At 36.2% G+C, this 26,648-nt stretch overlaps 1 protein-coding gene across 2 annotated transcripts in view; it reads left to right on the top strand.

The window, feature by feature from the left end:
- The window catches only part of SBF2 (SET binding factor 2), a 432,668-nt gene that overhangs the window by 52,571 nt on the left and 353,449 nt on the right, over positions 1-26,648 (top strand). For both annotated transcript variants that reach the window (XM_028514405.2, XM_036029007.1), the window contains exon 2: positions 8,209-8,294. In XM_028514405.2, coding sequence (XP_028370206.1) covers positions 8,209-8,294 — 86 coding nt within the window. The remainder of the gene's footprint in view (positions 1-8,208; positions 8,295-26,648) is intronic.

Here is a 26,648-nt window from a genome sequence, read left to right as displayed (position 1 = left end):
GATTTCTTTTTCTTTCCTCCCTCTTTCCCTCCCTCCTTTTCTCCCTCCTTTCTTCTCCCCTTCCTTTCTTCCTTCCTTCCGTCCATCTTTTAAGGCTGAATAGCATTTCATTTTATGCATATACCACATTTTTTTTATCCATTCACCTGTTAATGGATGTTTAGTTGCTTCCACCTCTTGGTTGTTGTGAATAATGCTGTAGTGGACATGGGTGTGCAAATATAACTTTGAAATCCTGTTTTCAATTCTTTTGAATGCATAACTAGGGTGAGATTGCTTGATCATATGATATTCTATTCTTTAAAAAAAAGTTCTGAGGAGTTTTCATAGTGTTTTTCACAGTAGTTGTGTCATTTTATATTCTAGTCATCAGTGCACAAGGGTTCCAATTTTTTTTGTATACCTAACACTTGCTATTTTCTGGAATTTTGATAATGGCCATCTTAACTTGTGTCAGATGTTATCTCATTGTGGTTTTGATATCTGCATTTCCCCAGTGAATAGTGATATTGAGTGTCTTTTCATATGCTTGTTTACCATTTGTATGTCTTCTTTGCAAAAATGTCTATTGAAGTCCTTGGGTTATTTTAAAATTGGATTATTTGGAGGTTTTGTTGTTGTTTTAAAGTGTAGAAGTTCTTTATATTTTTTGGATATTAACTCCTTATCAGATACAGTGGGACCTCCGTTCTCAAATTGAATTCATTTCAGAAAACTGTTCAAGAAGTGATTTGTTTGAAAACCAAATCTTTGTCACCTGAGAGACATGTGACTGATCATAGAGGTATTAGCCTGGAAGGGTTGTTGGGTAGAGAATTGAGACTTGAAGTTTTGTAGACGACTGAGGCATTTTTTATGTGAACAGCTTGGTCAAGAACTGAATTGTTTGAGAACCAAGATGTTGAAGAACCGAGGTTTGACTATGTATTTTGTAAATATTTTCCCCATTCTGCAGGCTGCATTTCTTTTTTTTTTTTTTTAAGATTTTATTTATTTATTTTTAGAGAGGGAAGGGAGGGAGGGGGGTGGAGACAGAGAGAGAGAGAGAGGGAGAGAGAGAGAGAGACATCAGTGTGCAGTTGCTGGGGGTCATGGCCTGCAACCCAGGCATGTACCCTGACTGGGAATCGAACCTGCGACACTTTGGTTTGCAGCCCGTGCTCAATCCACTGAGCTACGCCAGCCAGGGCTTACAGGCTGCATTTCATTGTGTTGATTGTTTCCTTTGCTGTGCAGAAGTTTTTAGGTTTGATGTAGTCTTATTTGTCTGTTTTTGATTTTGTTGCCTTTTTTTGGTGTCGTAATTGAGAAATCATTGCCAAACCTGATGTCAACGAGCTTTCTGCCTGTGTTTTCTGCTAGGAGTTTTATGGTTTTAGGCCTTTCATTCAAGTCTTTAATTTATTTCGAGTTGATTTTGGGGTATGGTAAGATAGTGGTCCAATTTCATTCTTTTACATTTGACTGTCCAGTTTTGTCAACTCAAAATGTTGTTACATTTATTATCGGGACTATCCTTTCCTCATTGCATATTCATGACTCTTTTGTTGTAACTTAATTGGCCAAATATTCGAAGGCTTATTTCTGGGCTCTCTGTTCTCTTCAACTGATCTGTGTGTCTGTTTTTAGGTCAATACCATACTGTTTTAATTACTATGGCTTTGTAATGCAGTTTCAAATCATGGCACATTATACCTTTAACCTTGTTCTTTTTTCTCAAGATTACTTTGGGTATTTTGGGTCTTTTGTGGTCCATACAAATTTTAGGATTTTTTGTTCCTTGTCTGTGAAAAGTACCATTGGAATTTTGATATTGCTTTGGGTAGTATGGACATTTTAACAATATTAGTTATTCCAACCCATGTATATAGACTATCTTCCCATTTATTTGTGTCTTCTTTAATGTCTTATATTTTTCAGGGTACAGATCTTCCACTTCCTTGGTTAAATTTACCCTTAGGTATTTTATTCTTTTTGATGTCAATGTTTTCTTAATTTCTCTTTTGGATAGTTCGTTATTAGTGTATAAAAACATGAAAGGTTTTCTTTAGATGGTTTACGGCAACTCCACTTATATGTATAGTAACACCCCAGTAACTACATAGTAATATATGTGAACTTTTAAAAATTTGTCAATTACAGTTGACAGTATTATTTTATTTTAGTTTCAGGTATATGGCATAGTGGTTAGACATTTATATAATTTATGAAATGATCTTCCTGATAAACATATATAGTTATCAGAATATAATTGACTATATTCCCTAAGCTATATTTTACATCCCTGTGATTATTTTGTAACTACAAATTTGTATTTTTTTTAATCCTTATCTGAGGATATGTTTATTGATTTTAGAGCGAGAAGAAGGTGGGGGGAGAGTGACAGACAGATAGACATAGACATCAATTGGTTGCCTCCTGTATGCATGCCCAATAGGGAATGGAACCCCTAACCTAGGTATGTACCCTGAATGGGATTCGTACCCACAACCTTTTGGTGTATGGGATGACACTCCAGCCAACTGAGCCACCTGCCAGGGCCAATTTGTACTTCTTAAAACTTTATATTTTTTCCTCAAACCCCTCCTGCTTGGTAACCACAATTTGTTCTCTGTATCTATGGATGTGTTTCTCTTTGGAACATAACAGATTTTTGTAGCTATTATGTCCTGCAACTTTACTCAAACTATTGATAAGTTCCAACAGGTTTTTTAGGTGGAGTCCGTATTTGTAATTACATGATATTTGGATTCTCAAAAGCTTACATTTCTCATCATTGGGCTTAAATGATGCTACTATTATATCAAATTAGAAATAAGAATTATCTCTGCTCCAAAATGTGGATTTTTTTAGTTTTCCTATTTCTGATTTCACTAGACTTATGACCCGATTTCTAAACAATATTGTTTTCTTTCCTAATCTTTACTCTGTCGTTATACTGTGCCTGCATCTGCACTTGTATTTGCATTCCAAAAAACTAAATTCAAGTTCAGATTTTCTTATAGCAAGTTTTATCCTTCTGTCCTTAACACAAGCCTCACATGTTGTCATTGTTGAATAAAATGAATTATGTAATTGTCTATTTGCCAGACTTTCTGGATTTGTCCTCATACCATTTGGCCTGTTTTCCCACACCCCAGAAACTTGTGTGTTATACTAAAACTCCAATCTGATCATTGCTTTCTGTGGCATTTCATTCTATTTTTTGATAGTTCTCCTTCTCAGAATGTTCTTTATATTGACTCAAAAATATGTCCTCTGAATTACATCTTTGGCTCATTCTACCCCACACTATCTTCTTCTGTATAATAGCTGTTCAGATATTTGTAGAACGTTCTCAAACATGCTTCTTATTTTTCTTTTTAAGTTTTTGTGTTAAACCTTTTTCAAAAAAACATGTAATTGTTTCCAGACTCTACTAGTTTGAAAGTGCTTCTGATAGTGTATTCTAGTTTGGACCCTTTGGTGACAAGAATACAGACTCATCCTACCTTAAGAGGGTGAAATATCATAAGAAGTTTGATGACAGACACTATACTGCTGCCAGAGTTTACTGGAAGTAGAACCTAGACAGCTGTACAGCCTCTTTCTTGTGGTATGTCTGCTTTTTTCTTCATGTGGGTACTGTTAACCTGTTTCTGCTGGCGAGTCTCGGCCTGGAGCTTCTCTGTTTCTAGCTTTAGTTTTACACATGACCCCTCTATGGCTGTCTGAGCTTTCTCTATATCACAGCAAGTCTTTATACATCCTTTTGGCTGCTCTCTTCAGTCTCTCCCCCCCCCCCCCCCCGCCTTTTTAATTCAAAATTCCCTAGCAGGGGGTTTGGTTTGTCTAGGATACCTTGTACAGCCAGGTCACTCAGGTTGTAAGTTGCTTGCCAGTTTATAGCTGCCTTGTACCCACCTTGTAGTCCCACTCATTTACTCAACAAGCATGCTGTTAAGTACCTAATATATGCCAGGAATTATTCTAAGTGCCTGGGTGAGATGCATTGGGAAACAAAGCAGGCCAAAATTGACTGTTTTCATTCTAGTGAAGTGAGACAGACAAGTAACAGTAAGTGCAATACCCAAATCTGTGATTTAGCAGTTCGTGTCTGGCTGGCGTGAGGGTGTGAGCAGGGCTGCCGCCTCTCCTTGAACTGGCAAAATGGCAGTGCCATTTTTGTTAGCGGGTTGTGGGCAGATGGATGTCATGAAGCAAATCTCGTATAGAGAACTTCTCAACTAGTTGTGTAGGTAAACATCTCAAAGAAAAATATTTATTGCCTTATGTATTAGAGTAGCATTTCCTAAAGCTCAGAGTCTGTATTTAAACAAGCAGTATATGCAGGGACAGGCAAAAATAGGTTTACAGTTGTAATACAAATATTGAATAAATAACAATAATTAATAAATAATACAAAAATAAACTGTGTTTCACATAGTCACAACTGTAAACCTACTTTTACCCATCCCGTTTTGTACTTGGTACATCTACACTGTAGCCAAACATAGAAAGCACTCTAATAATTTCTGTCAGTTGGTATGGGCAGCAAATACCAACTGTTCTGTATAGAGCAGAGTACTTACTGTATTATATTTATCCACTGAATAAACCCCTACTTACTCTTCTGTTCTTCTGTAGATACGCTTCTTCCTCATTGCTACTGGCAACTCCATACCCATAGCATACTAGTTAGCAACCCCAGGGAATACTGTTTGACTCTCCTGGAGTCAGTGGCCAAGGCTAGAACAGTCACTTTGCCAGGGGTAGTGGATGGCTGGATCATCCTAGGTCAGTTGCTAATCCCAGTGACTGGTCTGGATAGCCTGACAGCATTCCCAGGGCCCAAGGGAAAGTGGGTTACCAAACATAAAGGAGGGGAAAGTGTGCCTGGCCATGCCAGTATTTCCTCACCCTTTCTAAATTTGTTTCAGACAGCTCGTCTAGCATATATGCTTTTTTCAAAGAAATATCCAGATGTTCTAGTATTTTGCTGAGGGTCCTCCCTTTTTATATATTCCACTTAGTCATCATATCTCTTGATTTTTATGATGGGGTGGGAGAGTAGGAGCTGAAAAAGAAAACGTGAAGGAGCTAATAGCTGCTCTCTCCTCCTTCCAAGGTACCTACATACAATGCAGCGGATAATCAATTTTGCCACTCTTTTCTAGGAAGTGGTCCCTTTTCTTTTGAGGAATTTCTCCCTTCCCCTATCCATACCCAGCTCCATTTAATATGTATGCAAATAAAAGCTGATTCCATAGCCATGCTGATTGACATGACCTGCCTCGCCTCTGGACGTAATTAGGGTCAGTCTGCAGGTGTATGGACGCCTGACTCGAGGACAGTCTTCCCTCACTTTTGCTTGTTCCCCAATGTAAAAAGTCATCTTTTCTGAATTTCTAAATGTATTCAGTACTACCTTAAAAGTAGTTATCAGATAAAATATATAAACTTGGGAAATATTTAAACTTTCAGAATAAATGCTTACAAATCAAGAAACTATTCAGAAAATATTTGTTTACTTTTTAATTAGAATATTTTCATAAGTTCCACAGAAGTTGTTAGCTGCAGCAATTTACATAGTTGGAAACCAAGTTATTGTAGCTATATCCACATTTTTTATAGTGAAATATCATTTTACCATTTTTATTTTTGCTTTTCTAATCTAATAACCACTTTCAAATAACATTATATAATGGAAATCTTATCACCATGAATCATATTTCTGTGTGTAATTATAAATGTATCAGAATTTCAAACTAGACTTTCATGTTTTTGAAACATCAGATATTATTATGAAATCAGTAAATACTGTGTTGCTTCTGGAGAACTTTTAAAAGTTAAGCTCCTGCCAAAAAGGAACTTCTCAGTCAAATTTGCAATGATTAAAATAACTAATATTTTAAAATAAACAGTTATTGGTAAGGATGTAGTGAAATGCCAAAACAATGTAAAAAAAATTGTTAAATGTCTTGGTGGGCCTTTTGGCTTTGTGTGAGTCTTTAAAATTTTCATACTCTTTGACCCAGTAGTTATATATTTAAGATTTTTTTCTGGAGAAATGTGAGATGAGGACAAAGATTTATATAGAAAGATGCTTGTGTAGCATTATATATAATAGTGAGAAACTAGAAAATGTACATACCACAGCAAAGGCCCATTGTAGAAGATTAAGTAATAAACCAGTGCATAAAGCTAGGATTAGTATGATCTCAATTCTGTAGAAAAAGAACACGTATACAAAAAAACCTGTAGGATAAAATAGTCCAAAATGTTAACAGTAATTACCTTCAGGTTTGGGATTGTGGGTGATTTCTTTTTTATATTTTTATGTATTTGAAAAATTTTTTCCATTAATATTATTTTTATAATTGGTAAAAATTAATATGGTAAATTATTTCTCAAGTCTAAAATACATTAGGTATGACTTTCAGAACTGAATAAGCAATTACAGGAACACCTGACTACATATCATGAAATAAAGAACATGTATTTATCTCTGTTTTAAAAGATAGGGAGATGTATGCTTAAAACAATTCCTGTCAATATTAATTAATTTATTAAAATAAACATTTAACTCAGTATGAGCTAAGTGACAGACATTCAGCATGCTAGGGGATTCAAAGATGGTACTGAATGGAAGAAAAACCTTGCTGTCATTTCTCCTAGAAAGCTTTCCATGGTCTTCTGCACTATGCTAGGTTAGGTTCCCTTCTACCCTTGTGACTACTATGATGCACTGAAGTTACCAGTTCATGTGTCTGTTCTCCTGATAGATAATGAGTTCCTTGAGGATGGGGGACCATCTATTTTCCATCTGTGTATCTGCAGTACCTAGCAATTTTTTGAATTAGCTCTGCTTGGGATGTCAGAAATGGTTATTCTTGAGGTGGATTTTAAAAAATTGGTGTGTGTGATAAATCAGTTTTATTTTAGTGTACTCAATAAACTTCATTCCCCTACATATGACGACTAGTTATACTGTAGCAATTATTAACTTTTAATTGAGAATGTTTTTATCTTTTCAAATGTGACCTCAGTTTTAGAACATAGTACTGAGTTCCTCAGTAAAATGAATTTGTTTCCATTTATCTTTCAAAGGTAAAAATTTCTCCATGAAGTGACTGAACTGTAGGTGAGGAGCAAGAGGGAAGTTGAATTAATAGGGATGAGGGTGAGGGATGATAGTGGATTATTTAAAAAAATATTAACAGAGGGCATGGAAAATATATATATTAACAAATTGAGTCAGGTGTTACAGGCTTCCTTAGGTTAGATGTACATATAATCAGAATGTTGTTGCTTTCACTTCAGAGTAACCTAGGGCACCGTGTAAGATGTGCAAGCACGTGAAACTCTTTAAAATGTATAGCGAAAAGCAGTTTAGATCTAACATATACTTTCCATACCCAAATTACTCACAGATTTCATCCCCAATATTCAAGTAAAAGTCAACTCATTCTTTAGTGTCACCGGATAATTTTATAACAATGACATGGACCAGTGGTTTTCAACCAGGGGCAGTTTTGCCCCCACCAGAGGACATCTGGCAATGTCTGGAGATATTCTTGATTGTAACGACTTGGTGGTGGTGGTAGGTGCTACTGGCATTTAGTGGGTGGAGATGAAGGATGCTGTTGAACATCCTACAGTGCACAGGACAGGGGTGCCCCTGCCTCCCCCTAAACACACAACAAGAGTTATCTGGCCCCAAATGTCAGTAGTGCTTATGTTGAGAAACCCTGCCGGGGCAATGGTCAAGTTCCCGGGCCACTGTAAAAATCTTTATTTTACTCACAACAGAGTATATAACCTATAACTGAAGCTTTGTGCTGACAGTACCATTTCATTTGTCGCTTAAAAGTACTTTGTTTCCCTAGAAAAGTTCTTTTTAAAGTTTCAGCTTGAGATACTGAGAAGATTGCTTTCCTTATTGGGAACAAAGGTAGTTATTCCCATGGTATAGAGAGACTCTAGATTGCTATGTTTCCGTCTGTTTTTCTTAGCTTTTCATACGTATGACTCTTTTGAGATTCTGTTGGATAGGGATTACCTGCCATTTCAGTATTACGTTTAGAAGGTACATATTTTTATGTCCTTAAAATCTTGAAAATGTTTAATCAGTATATTAATTTATTCAAATATTCATTTAGAAATAAGTATTAATATAATGAGTATTCAGATTTTATAGTACCTCATTTACTTTGATTTTATTAATAGGGTCAGGAGCAGGTCTGGGGAAAATAATCCAGAGATTTCCACAGAAGGACTGGGATGATACACCTTTTCCACAGGGAATTGAATTGGTAAGTTAATGCAATAATACAATAATACAATTGTACAATAATATAATAGTACAGTAATACAATTGTACTTCTACAATGATACTTTTCTTCTTTTTATGTTACATTTATGGTTATATTTATGATACAGTTACTATTACATAATTTGGTGATTTAACTGTGACATGTTACCAGAAATAATCCCTCTCCTCCATCCTCCCAGTAATGTAACCTTTGAATATATTGATTCTGGAATGCCTGTTTTACTGTTCTTTTTCACATGTAAACTTCTCTTATATTAAAGATGAAATTGATGATCTTTATATACTTGGGAGATGAAAAATTCCTTTGACTCGAATCAAAATAGTAGCTTTAGTGATAGCATATCACTAAACAAATATTTATTACATTTTTTTCTGAAAATTTCCAGATTATTGCTTTGGTGACAACTAAACAAAAAACTACAAAAAAGAGGAAATGTTGGTTTAATGGTGACACATTATATTGAGTTCACAAATCCAAATTCTTTTTAGCTATAGGATCTTTAGGTCGCTTTATAACAGTGCAATTCACCCACTTTATGTTTGTCAGCCATTTTAAAGGAATGCAGTGGTCAGCATAGTTTACGATGGCCACGGCATGCTCCCTGGTGGCCCCCCATGATGGGTGGTGAATGAGGTGATCACTAAAGTCATTAATGTATTTTGTAATGGGGCTCTGCAGTTTGGTTCTCAGACGTGCTGGAGTGTGTATGTGTGTGTGTGCTGCCTGTGTGTGCATACACACAAACTTCTAGCAGTGTCCTTTGGAGCAGTTTTTATTGAGAGGGCGTTTGGTATAATGAGATGGTGCAGTGTGCAGGCTCTGGAGGAAACTTCTGTTGAGCTCTAGCTGGACGGTTAGACTTTCGACAAGTGAACTTCTTCGAGCAGCAGAATCCTCATTTATAACACGTGGGTGATGACAATACTAATCCCATAGGGTTTTTGTAAAGATAAAATGGGCTTAAAAATGCACATAAAATGCTTAGAACAATGTATTCCATAAAGTAAGTACTCGTTAGATGAGGTAGCTGGTTTGTCATTACCGTTGTTCTTGCTGTTTGTCTGACGTCTTGCAGCACCTGCCCTAGGAGAGGAACTGTTGATTCTCCTGTTAGCATGGATGTTGGGGTAAAATGGATGTTGAAAATTGTGAGCTTTTTCATACTAGCTATTGACTGTCCATTTCCACTTCACTGAGGACAAAAGACATCACTGAATGCCTACGTTTGATTACTATAATCCCACTGTGTAAAGAAGTCTGTATATTCTGTAGACCCCTATAAAGGGTAAATCTTGAATTTTGGTGTTGAAAATGGGAAAAGAATGTGAGGATCTAAGGAAAAGTAACTTTTTGGAGAACCCATTGTGTTCGTTTATTTTCCTGCCCTACATGCTGACAAATACTAGTAATTGGCCTTTTTTTGTGTTTAACTAGGTATTTGTACTGTTAAAGTTTTTCAACCCTGTTTAAGTATCTTTTGAAAAAATATTTTGGACTCATTTTTAACATTTTATTTATTTTTACAGAGAGGGGAAGAGAGGGAGAAAGAAAGAGAGAGAAACATCAGTATTTGGTTGTCTCTTGTGCACCCCTAACTGGGGACCTGGCCAGCAACCAGACCTGTGCCCTAGATTGGGAATCGAACCGGCGACCCTTTGGTTCGCAGGTTGGCACTCAGTCCACTGATCCACACCAGCCAGGGCTTGTTTAAGTATCTTTTTAGTGATGTTACTGAAAGGGGAAGTTTTTGGTGCTCGAAACTTTTTTGAACTTTTTGTGAGTTCCTACCTTCTCTCACATCAAAGTATGGAGGGAAACACAACACTTTGACCATTTGAACAGTGAAGTACCTTTGTAAATTTCAACAGACATTATTGGGCAGAGAGATATCATGATTTGGCACTAGTTATTTAGCTGTGACTGACAAAGGATGAAAGTTTTGTGTTTTGAAAGTCAAGGGAATAGACAGTGTGATACCTCTGTTTCTCCAGTAGTGAAGGAGAGGCACTTACTGATTTACTGTTTTTTCTTTGTATGACAGACACTCCTGTGTTAAAGTGCTATCAGTGTCTCTCCAATAACAAGTAGTCATGTACTGGTGGAATGGAGATTTTTCTACATGATTCCTTGGCTGATTCTTACTTAGCAAAACATTTCAAGGTTTTTTTGGGGATAGATTATTTAGTAGTAAAGGGTAATGGGGGCTAAATACATGGTGACGAAGATGATTTGACTTTAGCTGGTGGGCACACAATGCAATACACAGATTATGTACCATAGAAATATAAACTTGAAACCTATCGTCTTATTAACCAATGTCACCCCAATAAATTTAATTTAAAAAGAATCTTTGATCTGCTGGATTACATTAGAAATTTCTTTTTCTTTTTTCTATAGTTGATAGCAGTTCTTATCCCCTAATGTCTGCTATGCTGCATACGAATTAATTTAACATCTGTCAAAGTCCATTGAAAAAAATAACAGAATCAGTAACTGTTAAGTTTTTCATTGTTTATTGCTTTGGGCTATGCTTCATGTATTAGAGACATGAAACTGTTCTGCATATGAACAGAAATACCTTGAATCACTGTGAAATACTGTGTAATCTAGAGTAATTTCTGTAGCTTCAAGACCAGAGGTAAGCCTAATAAAATCTTAGTTTAGTTAGAGATTATCTGCTCAGTCCCTAAGTGGTTTGTTGATTCCAGGGTGGTAGTGATGCTTTTCTGATGATTTACAGGGTAAAAAAATCTTACCCCTTCCAAGGTAGTAGAACAACTTTTAGCATATAACAATAAAGTTAATATTTAACAGTTGTATAGGACTGATAGGCTATGATGAATGTACATAAATTAGATGATATACAGTAGTAGATCTAATTTACACATTAGAAATTTAAGGATTAGTAAATTTAAACAATTTCATTAGGGTCTAACAGCTAAGGTGCAGCAGAGCTAGGAGTCGAAGCTAGGTCTTTTGGCTCTTAAGTGTCAGCCAAGATCTGAGAATACTCTGAGAGTGATGGTTTAGTATTTGTGTTTTACTGTAAATACAGGATCCAAAAACAGGGTTCTGCGATTTGGAAGGACTGAAGTTTAGAAATGTTAAAAGAATGCGTGTTATTAGATGGAAACCAACTTATTTTATCTGAGGACAGATCTAGGTTCAGAGCATACTATTGTATTGAAATTATTTTCTATTCCCGCCTTCCTCCCAGACAGCATACATTTGATATGTTTAAATTCTAAATGAAAGACAATTGTATTCAGCCTGAAGACTAAGCTTTATGACTTGTGGGAGAGGATTTTAGACATTCATTCCCTAAAAAGTCAAATCCCAGACAAGGATTCTGAATTTATTCTTTTAGTTTTTATGTCAAAAAATTGTCTTCTTTTTCTTTTCTTCTACTGGAAAGTGGTGAACTTTAATTTGGATGGATTTTAAAAATAAAAATATGAAAATAAGCTAAACCAAACATAATGACTACTTTTCCAATTCTGGGATATTTTTATCTTTTTCTTGTGTTTTTTAAGCATACAAGGAGACCACAGACAGTCATATAAATAAAATTTCAGTTAATTTTAGTGACAATATTTCAAAGAAAGTTTAAGAATTGTTTTGCAGAGGAATTCTATGGCTAACAGTCTATTTTGGATTATGGTAACAAATGTTTTTATTGGCTAGGTTTTGGACATCAGAAAAAGTATTGTTTTAAAAAGTATTAGCTTTTTAAAAAGATGTCCTAATTTTTTTTATATTATAATTCAGAAAATGTGCCCTATCTTTACTAAGGAATGTTTGCACTGGGGGCATTTTTAGGTCTATTTAACTGTTTTTGAAAGACTCAAGTACTATGTTATAAAAATGTTGTGATGAGGAAAAGATGAGTAAACATTTAGGTAGAATTTCTAAACTTGAGGTTTTTATGAAATTAGTTTAGTTATTTAAATTATAGAATAGTGATTTGACTACCTTCAATATGAATCCAGTTTTCTTTAATTGTAGGTATGTATAAACTGAGGAGGAGAGGGGTAAAATTTTTTTATTTAACATTCTGTAGTTATAACACAGGAGAAGTAGTCTTACTATATTGTAGGATGCAATTTGTGGGCAGAGAAGTTAATGTAAGTACCATGCAATGCTTCTTTAAGCTGTTTAGAATGCATTGAATACAACAAATGGGATAGCAGATGTCATTCTGACCTAGATATACATTATGTTTGGTCAGGGAACTGAGTGTGGAAAATGTGGAAGAGAACTTTCTCTTCTCTTTGTAGAGGAAAATACGTGAAAGGAAGATGAACAAGTCGGTGAATATACTGGATAACAGAATTAAGGTTCACAAAGCTTTTAAAAGGCTGGAGTTATGTAGGCCTTTTATCTAAGAAGATGAATTATAATAGGTAAAAACATTGGTTCTTGCATGTGAATATAATAAGCCAGCTCTGTAAGTAATCATTTAGAATAAAGATAGACAGGATAATTTGCCAGCCAGAGAGGTTTGAGAAATACAAGAAGACGCTAAAAGTAAAAAAAATACATAACCATAAAATATACTTAGGTAGAATCTAAACCCTCTGTGCTGAGGTAGCATGTTTGGTGATGAATTCAGTTTCAAAGATGATGTAAAGAACATGTAGAAGGACTGTTGATTTTGTATCGAGTTGAGGCTGAAAAGATAAGAACTGTTGTGATGTATGAAGACATGACTTTAATACAGGGTCCAGCAGGAGTAATGCCTGCTTGAGTGTGGTTGGTAGGGGAATAATATGGGTGTTATAGTTTATAGTTTTAATTTGAACATTTCACCTAAAAATGTCATATGGTGTGCCTGAGTGTGATCTTGTTATGTGACAGAGTTACATGCTTCTGATTTGGAAATAAAAGATTTCATAATAAAAAGGGGGCATTATTTGTGCTGGACCCTATATACTAAGGACTTACAAGAAAGAGTTTTTCAGTTACGTTCACAACAAAGCAAGTGGATATAACTGGGGTTTCAACTGAAATGTGGTGGGTTCAACTCACATTTCTGTTTCCTACTTCCAAACATTGTCTCTTTGAGGTAATAAGACCACACGGCATGTTGGAACCTGATGGAATCTAGAGGATACAGCTGAGACAGTAGATTCTCTTATATCTCTGGGCTGGAGGATAGTCAGTCTTGGTGTTGTTTTTCTCACATCACTCCATGCTTACCGAAATGCTTTGTTCTGAAGTGTACCGAAGTGTAACATTCCTAGTGTACCGAAATACACTAGGCTTTCTAGAACTACAAGTAATTAGAATTGTTACTTACAATTCTGCTTATTTTACTAATGTATCAGTATCCTCAGTTGTGCTGCAGAATCTTTTACCTACCCAGTCTCCATGGTCTGCTACTTCATTTTTACTCTCAGAACCACCTTAGACGAAGTTTTCTTGCCATGCTGGGGTCTGCTGTACCTGGTGCTTTGAGGCTATAGAGAACTTCCTGAGGAAGATGTAGAACTACTCAGGTCTAACCTTTCACAAAGTCATGTTGTTTGCAATAGCCTTGCCCTTGTTAACACATGCAATATTGCTGCTCAACTCTTGTGTAAGAGTGAAAGGTTGTGAATTGGAAAACATGCATAAACTGAGACTATTTTTGAATCATTTTGTTCAAAATATGTATGGTTACTTATACATGGTGCATGTATAAGGTTATTCATGGCAGAAGGTTGGAGACTACCGAAATGTCCATCAGTAAGAGAACGATTAATTAGTGGTGCCCATAGTTATTCATCAGAATATAACACAGCTGTTAAAAGGCACATGATAGAAGATGTACAAATGGCTAACGAGTACATAAAAGATGCCAGCATCACTAATCATCAGGGAAATGCGGTTCAAAACCACAGTGAAACATCACTTTACACCTGTTATAATGGCTACTATTAAAAACAGAAAATAGCAAGTGTTGGCAAGAAAATGGAAAAATTACAATCCTTGTGCACTGTTGCTGGGAATGTAAAATGGTGAGGCTGTGGGAAATTATATTGTGGTTCCTCAAAAAGTTGAAAGTATAACTACTATATGATCTAGCAATTTCACTTTTGGATATGTACCCAAAAGAACTGAAAGGAGGTTCTCAAACAGGTATTTGTGCATACATCCATAGTGGCATTAATTACAATAGCCCAAAAGTGGAAGCAACCCAAATATCCATTGACAGATGATTGGATAAACAAAATGTAGTATGTACGTACAATGGACTATTAGTCTTAGAAAAGAAGGGAATTCTGACATACACTGCAACATGGATAAGCCTTGAGGACATTATGCTAAGGGAAATGAGCCAGTCACTAAAAGACAAATACTGCATGATTCCATTTAAGGGAAGTACCTAGAATAGTCAATTTCATAGAGACAGACAGTACTCAAATTTCTAGGCACCTGCTGCTTGCCCAGGGGTCAGGGGACAGAGGAATGGGGAGTTGTTTAATGGGTGTAGATTTTCAGTTTTGTAAGAGGGAAGAGTTCTGGAGATTGGTTGCAGAACATTGCGAATGTATTTAACACTGCTGAACTGTACTTAAAAATGGTTAAGATGATAAATCTTATGTATATTTTACTACTACTAAAATTTAAAAAATGTTTAAAGAAAAGTATGAGCCCTGGTTGGAGTGGGTCAGTGGATTGAGAGCTGGCCTGTGAACCAGAGGGTCACGGGTTCTATTTACCCAGTCAGGGCACATGCCTGGGTTGTTGGCCAGGTCCCCAGTGGGGGTCAAGTAAGAGACAACCACACATTGATGTTTCTCTCCCTCTCTTTTTCCCTCCTTTCCTCTCTCTAAAAATAAATAAAGTCTTTAAAATACAAAAGAAAAGTATGAGAGAGAGCTTTATGCAATGACATGAACAAATCTCTGAGACATATTGTATAGCAAATAGCCAAAACAATTTTGGGAAGATGAAACAAAATTGGAGGACTTGCAGTACCTAATTTCAAGATCACGCTATAAATAAAGCTCAATATGCAAGACAGTGTGGCATTGCTGTAAGGATAAAGGTGTAGATCCATGCAGTAGTCTAAGAGCAAACCCATACATATTTGGTAAATTGATTTGCAGTGGAGTTGCTAAGGTAATTCAGTTGTGGAAAAGATAGGGTTTTCAATAAATGTTGCTAAAACAACGGAATCTCCATTTAAAAAAAATTAACCTTCACCTAACTTCACACTATACATTAAAATTAATCTGAAATGGATCATAGACTAAATGTGAAAGCTAAAACTGTAAAGGTTTTAAAGGAAAACTTAGGAGACCATCTTTTCGGCCTCTAGTTAAGCAAAGACCTGAGATAGAATGCCAAAAGCATGATAGTAAATGGTCCCTGAAATACTTGAAAGCCCTTGAAAAGTACCGCATCAGCATACAAAAAAGGCGGATTCTCAGATAGCAAGAAGTCCCATTTTGTTTCATAGACTTCACTTGGCACTGCAGAATTTCTGGATGCTACCTGAGCCCTTGTTTTTTTGATATATTTACTTTTAGTGAAGAGGAGGACCCTGGAAGAAACGAGGGGACATGGGAGACCATCAGCAGTTCCCATAGGACACAGGTGGCAAACGCAGTGTCCGAGGGCTGAATCCAGCCCTCCACCTTGTTTTATCTGGCCTGGCACTTTGTTTCTACCCGGCGGCAGCACTGAGCTCCTTGCCTGTAGTTAAGGAGCATTTACATTTATACAGTCCTAAAATTGCATTCAGCCCTTTGAAGGCAACCACAAGGCTGATGTAGCCCCTGGTGAAAATGAGTTTGACACCCTTGCCCTAGGCGCTCAGAGCAAAAATTTCTCCTGTGTTACCTATTCTGCTGAGCCAAGTTTTTCTCTTCAAGTTAGAATTTTGGTTATATTCCAATCTGTGGAGTGACTTTGACAATGGGACTTCTTTATTAAAGTTTAAAAAAAATTATTCTTGCTTTTTCTATTAAAATTTTTCCCTCTTTGCCCTCCTCCGCCCAGCCCACCCCTTGCACCACAGTCATTCCCCACACTGTTGTCCGTGTCCATGGGTCGTTCACACATATTCTTTGACTAATTCCTTCATCTTCAGTTTCAATTGCTATAGATGGTAGCCAACTTTAGATATAAAAACATTATATGTGAAAGACTTCGTGATATGGAAGAAAGTATACGGAACTCTGGGGTTTTATTTATCTGTATTAGTATATATTACATATACCTGTCTATAGGTGTGTCGTTTGATTATAAAATGCAGTAGCTATTTAAAAAGAGCATCAACTTTCCAGGTTATACAAGGGGGGACCCGAAAACCCGGAATTATTTTCTAGAGGTCAGGCCCCTTGTAGTACAGGCTTCGCCTCCTGTCAGATGAGTGTTCTAGGAACCATCCGTATCAGTGTGCTAGCTGGTGTCGTGAGAAGCTGCATTCGGCTTCCGAGAATTTTTTTGAAGACTCTTTCAACACACTTAATTGCACATTTGCGCATTTCATGACACACCTGCACACACTGCACTGAGTGTTCAGCAGTTTTTGACCAAAACCAGCCTGGCTCCCATGCCCCAACCTCCCTGTTCACCTGATCTCATTCCAACTGACTTTCTTTTTGTTTCTTTGGACAAAAAAAGTCCTCAAAAGGGAAACATTTTCCAGTGTGTAAGAGGTGAAACGAAAAATGGTAGAAGCACTAAAAGGAAGCAAAATTGACTTCAAAAACTGTTTGAGCAGTGGGAAAGTCTTGATAGGTGTATTGCATCAAGTAGAGACTAAGGTGACTGAATTTTAAACATGTAAGAATAAATACACATTTTTTATACATAAATTCTGTTTTGGGGGCCCCCCTTTATAGAATTTATTTTCAAAGGTATATAAGTAATGATATTTTGATATTCTCCATTGCCCCCACACCCCACCCAATCCTTGGTCTAATCAAGTTCGTTAGTGATCCAGACAACCTATTTGAGTGCATAAAATATGTTCACATCTTTTTGCTTGAGTTTGCATTGTGCTTTGAGTGTTCATGTGGAACTTTCCCAGTTATGGATATACTGTGCATTGTCATCTCCATATATCTTATAAATGTGTCAGTTTTAAAAAGTGAAGTATTTGGTGGCCTCTAGTGGTACTTATGTGTCTATAAAAAGTCATAATACAACCAATATACAGAATTTTAGGGGGAAAGCATTACTAAGGTGGCAGAACAAATATGTATACCTAGTGAAGAAAAGTTTTTTAATGTTTGAGAATTGAACGTTTATTAATCAGTTAAAAACTTATGAGTGATGTGGCTGTGTGTACTCTTTTGCAGATTTTATCGCGAGACATCAGACTTTTAAGAAATTCATTGAGATTATATTGTATGTCTTAATTGGAAGTATTGCTGTGTAGCTTGTACCTATGTCAGCAGAAGCTTTTGCATTGCACTGAAATGTGTCTGTGGGGGGGCGGACAGGAATGATTTCGGACATCCCCTGAAATATCATGAAAGATAAAAATAGGATCAATTTTTTATAAATTAATGTTAAAGATAATAAATTTCTTATTTAGTAAAGTTTATTTCTTCAAACAGCTAATTTTTACTAACTTAAAGATACTTCAAGTTAAGCCAAGCATTATCCAGAAGTGGAAATTTAGGCAGATTATTTCAAAAGTTGGGAAAATTTGTGTAAATTCAAGATTTGGAAAGCTGAAAACTGACAGTTTTAGTTAAGTTAAATTTATTTTAAGTGCTGAAATTAATCTCCATTCATGCTAAAAATTAGATATTGAAATTGAGAGATTGAATAACTTGCCCAAGGTCATAAGCCTAGTTACTGTTGGCTGAGATGGTAAAAAAACCCTGTTCTTTTGACTCTTGTCTTATGTTTTTCTAAAACTAGAATAAAATACTCTCTTCTTTGTGTCAGATGGGGCAAGTTGATTTTTTAAAAAGGTTTTTCTTCTGCTTTTTTAAAAGTTAAAAAATTAACAGGACAAGTCTTACTCTAGTTCAGAAGTTTTAACTGACTTTAGAAAGACACAAATAGAAATGTTTTAACACTGAAATCAGAAGAGTCTAATGACACAAATCTGGTAATGAAGGAGGTAGCGGCTTTTAGTTTTTCCAAACTAGGCCATCCAGTTAGCCCTCTGCAGGGTCCACATTTGCAGATTCTGCATCCCTGATTCAACCAACTGTGGATGGAAAATATTCGATAAAGAATGTCACGTTGTTGCTGACGTGTACTGTGTAGTTAGGACTGTGATGGTTGTGTCTGTATGGAACATGTACACACTTTTTCTTATCACTATCCCCTAAACAATACATATACCACCTATTTCCATAGCACTTTCACTGTGTTAGGTGTCACATGTAATTCAGTATAGAAGAGGATGTATGGAGGTTACATGCAAATACCACACCATTTTATAGAATGGACTTGAGCATCTGAGGATTTTGGTATCCTTGGCAGTGCTGGCACCAATTCCTCAAGGATACTGAGGGATGACTATATTTGCAAGAAACACCTATGGTGTGTGTGAATTCAGGAATGGCTTTGATTGTGATAGCCATGGTGTTCTAATGAAAAAGTTATAAGAGTGGTGGATGTTAGTTTATTGGCTTAAACTAGCTGAGAATTATTCAGATGTGAGTTCTATATGACTGTGATTATACTTATCTGTAATCAAATTGCACATTTAGTGTACAACCTATTTGTATGTGATATAGTACTTCCAAAAATATTTGTATTTCATACAAGGACAAAGAAAAGGGTAGAGAGATATAGAGTCACACATTTGCAGTTTATCATTAAAGCAAGTTACGTACAAGTATAAAAATCCTGTGTTTTTCTAAATTAATCCTGTAACTGAGTAGTTGCCTGATAGAGGACATTTTAATTTGAGGCTTGTAAAGAAAGAAATGATTGTATGTACTTTTGATACCAGGGGCTTTTTCTTCTAATTATTTCTTAGCACACGTAATATAACATTTAAGGATTTATTTTAATACAATGCATAGACTTGGTTATTTTTTTAGATTACTGTAATTATGTAGTTTCTAAATATAGAAATATATAAATAAGTTTAATTTGTTTTTTAAGAACACTAATCTTTTAGTGATTCTGTTTTGCTCATTTTTCTTTCTTTTTCCACCCCCTGCTTGGCAAAGATTTATATGAAAAGACTGACTTGTACTTTGTGATGCAGCCTGTAGTTATTGGTAGACCTTTCTCTAAAGGTCCTTCCTGTAATCTAGTATGATGCTCATTAAAAATCTTCACTGGGGTAATGGTTAAAATTTTATGGAATCTTAGAGTTTGGAAGAGACCTTAAAGGTTCTTTGGTCAAATTCCACCCTGTCTTTTGATGATTAAATTAGTTTGTGTATAGTACTCTTTCCAAGTGGTCACGTAGCTTTAGCCTATATTAAGTACTTACAGTGATTGCTTCTTAAGTATTTTCTCAGTGCCTGTTAGGTACTGGACAATGAGTTGAGTGCCAGGAATACCGTGCTAAATAAGGCAGATAATGCTTATGCCCTCATATTCAAGTCTAGTAGTATTTATATAGTGACAGTGGACTCCCTATTGTATATATGTTTGTCATCATAGTCTTACACACACCATCCTCACTGGTCTTGTTATTTTTCACAAGTCCATAAGAACATTAATCTGACCTATTTAGGTTAATATTCCACTTCTTGTTACTGTACTTGGAAATACTATCTGCACCCTTTTCCCCCCTCAAAAGCTTGTTTGCTAAATTTGTATCAAAATATATACATATTCATTTTTTTAAACAGTAATGGTTCTATAATGTTTGAATTTGTCATTAACTTACAAATGTAGGACTCTTAACCTAACAAAATTGGGTTTTCTAGAACATACGTAGGGGAGAATATGAAATCTTATCATCCTATTTAATTACAGTGTGTTAAGGGTGAGATTTCAGACATAATCTAGTTGAAGTGACTAGGATAGGGATCTGGTTCTCTGCAATGCTGGATGTTATGCTGTGTCAGTGTATGTTTAGGATCTTAATTAATTAAGTTGCCTTCTGCTTTTCAAAAAGAAACTCCAACTTTGGCAAATCTTTGGACATTATTTTTGGCTAGCTTGGCAACAGATCATGTTGGAGACTGGAGACTATTGCCAGCTAGTGCTAGTGGAGCCATGATCTCCTGCTACCCCTCTGGCAGTCATTTTTAGAGGTGCTAGCTTCATTGCCAGAGGCTATGGAAACATTACAAGGAATTGTACAATGTGAAGTTCACCCAGTCCATACCACACTGAATTAATATCTGTGGCATGTTTCAAATACCAATAGTGATGTATTTTATAATCTCAGATCACCTTAGCCTTTTGGTTAAGGTAGCATCTCCTTAATATGTGGAGTAAGAGCACATTAATGGACTAAAGTCATTCCAATTGTCAGTTACCAAGCAGCCAGAAGAGTCATTTCCTCCAGATCTAAAACAAAATAGGAAGACTTAAAGTATAGGTCAGAATCAACTATTCCTTCTTTCTGTCTCTCAAGGTAGCACTTCCCACATCCAGGCCCAGAGGAAGCTGGGAATCAAGGGATCCATATGAGAGACTTTGAGAGTAGTTCCAGGACTTTGGATGACTGTAGTTTGGAGAATATTAGAATTGGTGAATGCTGAGAGGAAGTATGCTATGAGAGCTGAGTGTGGAGTTGTACTACTTGGCTGGTCCATTATATTGAGATATTGAGACCATTGACAGTCTTGTGATTTACCATGGTATACTATGTAAATAACACCTATATTTCAGGAAGTGAAAAAAATTCGAGAACACTGTGATTTATCTCATGTTGTGGACTGTTTTTATGCCTCTTTGCCTCTAGTTCTGTTTGGTTCTCCCTTTTTGGAAAAGTCCTTTTAAAGTCTCTAAACTGTCTCACTGATACTCGTTGGAACCAAAACGGATTAAAGGAAGCACTGTGTTCCCTTGAGGGTCATATGAGTTGTGATTCTGGTCATTGTAGTGAGAACACCCTACCCCCAGGTGCAATTTAAGGGTTAAAAAGTCACTTTCCTATAGGTTTTATTTTCAGCACTAAAACTTTAAAATGTTTGTATGTCATCTGAATAGGGAATGTGATTGATAAATTTTTAGTTTACTTTAAAGTTGTGCTTTTTTAATTTGTGATTGGTATATATCTGGAAGGGAAAGTTAGAACATAGGCTAGGATGATGGACTAAAATTAAGAAGGAGAAATTTTATGGGGAAATGTAAAATATTTTATTGTAATTATGTTCCATAAAACTGGTACAAGAGACCATGTGAAAAAGATGTTTCAGTAATAAGGTTGGCGTGAGTTATTGCCTTCTTGAAAAGGTGACGCAATTTTTGACTCTGGAATTTCAGGATGGTGACAGTAGGAGTGGAAATGGAGTATTTAATGGACAGGGTTTGGTTGTATGACTAATCGAATGTAGAATGCACTGCAGGGCTAAAAGTCATCTTACAGATTTAATTTTGGGTGACTGGGAGAGTAGCAGTACCTTGACAGGGTAGTGAGAAAGAAACAATTTCAGCTCTGTTCAGTTTGACTCTCAAATGACTTAAAGTGTAATAGCTAAAAGGACATTTTGGTAAAGTGATTAAGAGTATGGACTCCAGAACCAGACTGCTTGAGTTTTAATTCTTGCTTAGTAACCCTGTGTCCTTGGGCAAGTTATATAAGTGCTCTCTACCTTTTTTCATCAATCTAGTAAATAAAAATATAAGAATCAAATGAGTTAATACACATAAAGTGCTTAGAACAGTACCTGGTACATAGTAATTATGATGTGTTTGTTACTATTGTCATTATTAAGATATGCTTTCTGTGATTTTGGTATCAAATTTAGCGACATGAAAAGGATTTCTTTCATTTGGAGCCATCCCAGGACTCTTCGTTAGTACCAAGTTGTCTGGCCCTCTCCAAATTCTAAACACTTAACCTTGCATGCAGTTAAACATAGAGGCTCCTTACATTTACAAGAAATGGACAAAAATGGGTATGTATAGCTTGTTTAAACTGTGATGTGTAGAGGGAAATCAGAGAGAAGGAAATCCAAGACTATATGATTTCCAAAGATCCAAGAATAGCTAGGGACAGTCCTGTTTATGTATGGGGCTTCCTCCAGTCTAAAAGCTTTCCTCCTACTGTCCCTTTCATCTGTAATTTCTGAAAGACAGTCTTTTCAGACAGGCCTCTGTCTGGTTAAAGAATCCTTTAGGGCTCTTTTAGTTCCTCTGAGAAAGCATTCCTGTAGGTTCCATGAGAACACCAGAAAGTATATGAGGGTAGATGTGATCAAAACTGTGTAGGAGAATCCAAACAACCAGATAAATTCATTGAAGGACAAAGCTAATGTCATAGAGTGAGGTCTAGTAGAAAAATAAATCTCACACCAGAGCTTTGAATTTAATTGAGCACAGTGTCCAGATGAGGATGACAAAAGTACAAAATAAAGATTTTCAGTATGGCATTTAAAGAGAATCAAAAGTATACTCAGGAAACAAAAGAAAAATAAACAAATGGCTCTAAAACTAAAAAGTTTTTACACAGCAAAGAAAACAAAAAGCCTACTGAATGGGAGAACATATTTTTCAATGATACATCTGATAAGGCATTAATATCCAAAATACAGAGTTGGGCAAAAGTAGGTTTATAGTTGTTCACATGGAAAATAGTGCAATAACTAATAATACAAGAATAAAGTCTGTGTTTCACATACCCACAACTGTAAACCTATTTTGCCCCACCCTGTATATAAGAAATTCAACAACCTAACAGCAAAAAAAAAAAAGATTAAAAAATGAGCAGAAGACCTGAACAGACATTTCACCAAAAGAGACATACAGCTAGCCAACAGACATAAGAAAAGAAGCTCAGCCCTGGCTGGTATGGCTCAGTGGATTGAGCACTGGCCTGCAAACCAAAGGGTTGCTGGTTCGATTCCCAGTCAGGCACATGCCTGGGTTGCAGGTCAGGTCCCCAGTAGGGGGCACACGAGAAACAATCACACATTGATGTTACTCTCCCTCTCTCACTCTCTTCCTGTCTAAAAATAAATAAAATCTTTTTTTAAAAGAAGCTCAACATCACTAATTGTGAGAAATGCAAATTAAAACCACCATGAGGTGTCACTCAGTCATAAAAGAGAAAGAAACCTTGCCATTTGCAACAACATGAATGAACCTAGTAAGTATTATGCTAAGTGAAATAAGTCAGAGAAAGACAAACACCATATTATTTCACTTACATGTGTAATCTAAAAACAAAATAAGTGAACAAACAAAACAGAAACAAACTCATAGAACAAATTGATGGTCACCACATGGGAGAGGAATTCAGAAGATGGGTGAAAAGATGAAAGAAATTAATAAGTATAAATTGCCAGTTATAAAAATAGTCACAGGGATGGAAAGTACAACACAGGGAACATAGTAATGTTGTAATAACTATGTGGTATCAGGTGGATATCAGGCTTAGGGGTTGATCCAGACTCCAAAACTTGTGATGATTTTTAAAATTTATTTAAAAAGGTATATTTTAATATATCTAATATGTTGTTCTTAGCGGCTTTGTCACATCCTTTCTTGGATGGAAGAGAAAGCAATGCCATTTCTGTTCCATTGCAAGGAAGAGACTTGTTCAGGTAGCTTTAAACCCTGAATTTTTATTTCAAGCAGCTCTGTTTTCAGTGTTCAGTATTAGGGTATGTCTTTTTACTCTTGGCTCTGGGTGTTGTTGTGAGTTGTATTCTTCCTTTGTCCTCAAAGACAGAGTTTTAATTTAGTTCCATTATCATCATCATCCATTGGGCTGGAATGTATTTTTCTTCTCTATAAAATAAAAAAGTCCAGAGGTAGGTGATTGGTACTAGTATAACAATTTTGTGATGTTTTAAAAGATTTAAACTAACTTTCTAGTCCTCCATTTATGGGATGTCTTCCTTATTTTCATGTTTTTATTCTAGGCAGAAAGAAGGGAAAAGGAGGAGAGGAATAAAAAGGTGATCGAGTCTTCCTCCTTTTGAAAAGAGCTTTCCCACCTCCTCAGTAAATGGTGTTGGAAAATTGCAAAGGCACTTGTAAAGGAATGAAATTAGACTGCTGTCTGACACCATACACAAAAATTAACTCAAAATAGATTAAAGACTTGAATATAAGACCTGCAACAATAAAATGCATAGAAGAAAACATAAGTACTAAACGCAGGGACCTTGGTGTCAGAGGGCTTTTGTGAGCTTGATTCCAAAGGTCAGAGAAATAAAAGCAAAAATAAATGAATGGGACTACATTAAATTAAAGAGCTTCTGCATAGCAAAAGAAAGTATCAACAAAACAAAAGGTGCCCAACAAATGGGAAAAGGTATTTGAAAATAATACTTCCATTAAGGCAGGGGTCCAGGAACCTCCTCACATAAAGCAAAGGTCGCCTGAGCTCTGCCTCCTGTCCTTCCCGGTGTCCCCCTCTCCTAAGTCTACAGTGAAACAGGTCCATGTGCCAAAAAGGTTGGGGACCACTGCATTAAGGGCCAAATATCCAAAATATATTGAGAACTCATGCTACTTAACAACAAAACAACAAACAATCCAATTAAGAAATGGACAGAGGACCTGAACAGACACTCTTTCCCAGAAGATACACATATGGCCAACAGATACATGAAAAGATTCTCAACTTCAATAGCTGTAAAGGAATCAAGACCAGGAGATACCATCTTATACCTGTTAAAATATCTATTATCAATAAGGAAAGGTGGAGAAAAGGGAGCCCTTATACACTGCTGATGGGAATGCAATTTGGTGCAGCCTTTATGGAAAACAGTATGGAGGTTCCTCAGAAAATGAAGGATAGAACTTCCATATGATCCAGCAGTTCTCTTTTGGGTATCTACCTGAAAAAAACACTTATTTGTAAAGGTACATGTACCCTTTCTTTCTTTGCAGCATTATTCACAATAACTAGGATGTGGAAACAACCCAAGTGTCATTCATTGGATGACTGGTCAGAGAAGTGGTACATACACAGGGTGGGGTGAAAGTAGGTTTACAGTTGTCCGTATGGAAAATAACAACGCGATTAACGAATAATAGTACAAGAATAAACTGCGTTTTGTATATTCACAACGGTAAACCTACTTTTGACCCACCCTGCATAGAGTGGAATACTCCTTAGCCATAAGATGATGAAATACTGCTATTTGCAAAAACATGGATGGATCTTGAGTATCATGCCAATCAAAATTAGTGAGACAGAAAAGGACAAGAACCATATGATTTCACTCATATGTGGTATATAAAACAAAAAGCAACAGACAAACTTTAGACACAGATAATAGTATGATGGTAACTAGAGGGGCAGAGGGGTAGGGAGCAAAAAGAGTAAGGGGGTCAAATATGTGACGGTGAAAGGAGAGTAGACTTTGGGTGGTGAGCACACAGTGGAATATACATATGATGTATTTGTAAGGTTGTACTCCTGAAGCCCCAATAAATTGAAATAGAAAATATAAAAAAAGCTTTCTCAGAAGTGCTCCAAGTGAATTTCCTTTGTATCTCTTTGGCCAGAACTAGTATATAACTATACCTGATAAAAGAGAGACAGAAAAAGTTGGTGGGCTTTGTTCATTTTTGAGCTGGGCATATTACCATCTCCAATAAAGTCTCCTAGTTGGGGAAAAAGGAAAAATAGGTCCTGGGTGTGGCTAGGAGTCTCTGCTGCACCCTCCAGTATAGCAAGTCCTTAGAAGGCAGCCATCAGCTAGTCATCCCAGGATTTATCATCATGGCCAGGAAGTTACAATTGGTTTCTCTTGAAGCTCTTGGCTTTCAAAGTCATGAAGAACTGCTTCAGCTTGTTTTTTTCAGAAGGGGTAGTGTAACTGGCAAGCACTATGAGGCTTCATGCCATGTTCATTAGTAGAGTTATTTAGCATGTTGTGGAAAGAATGCATGACCCTGGATATGTCTGTGTATGTGGCGGCCAGAAACAAAGATTGAAGATTGCTGTCTTCGAGTAATCTAATCTCATTTCTAATTCAGAATCTTTTACCTTTCCAAACATGGTGACGTCTTTCATTGCATATTCTATCTCAAATATATTTCTTAACTTCACGGATAAGTCTCTAATGTTTATTTAGTAGCTTCAAGTACTTAGTCAATATTTGCCTTCTCTCTCCACCCTAAAGTATCATGAAAGAAGAAACCTTTTATTCTCTTTTTTTTCTCATTCTTGTATTCCCAGTGTGTGGCATATATGAGGTAGTCAATAAATACTTGGCGAATAAATGGTTGACTTGAAGGGACAAGAATGGTGGCATCGTGTTTCATTTTGAATGCTCC

The sequence above is a fragment of the Phyllostomus discolor genome, chromosome 6, assembly GCF_004126475.2.
Source record: "Phyllostomus discolor isolate MPI-MPIP mPhyDis1 chromosome 6, mPhyDis1.pri.v3, whole genome shotgun sequence".
NCBI classification, from domain to species: Eukaryota; Metazoa; Chordata; class Mammalia; order Chiroptera; family Phyllostomidae; genus Phyllostomus; species Phyllostomus discolor.
Note: the sequence above shows the minus strand (reverse complement) of the source record. Positions and strands in the feature narration are given on the sequence as shown.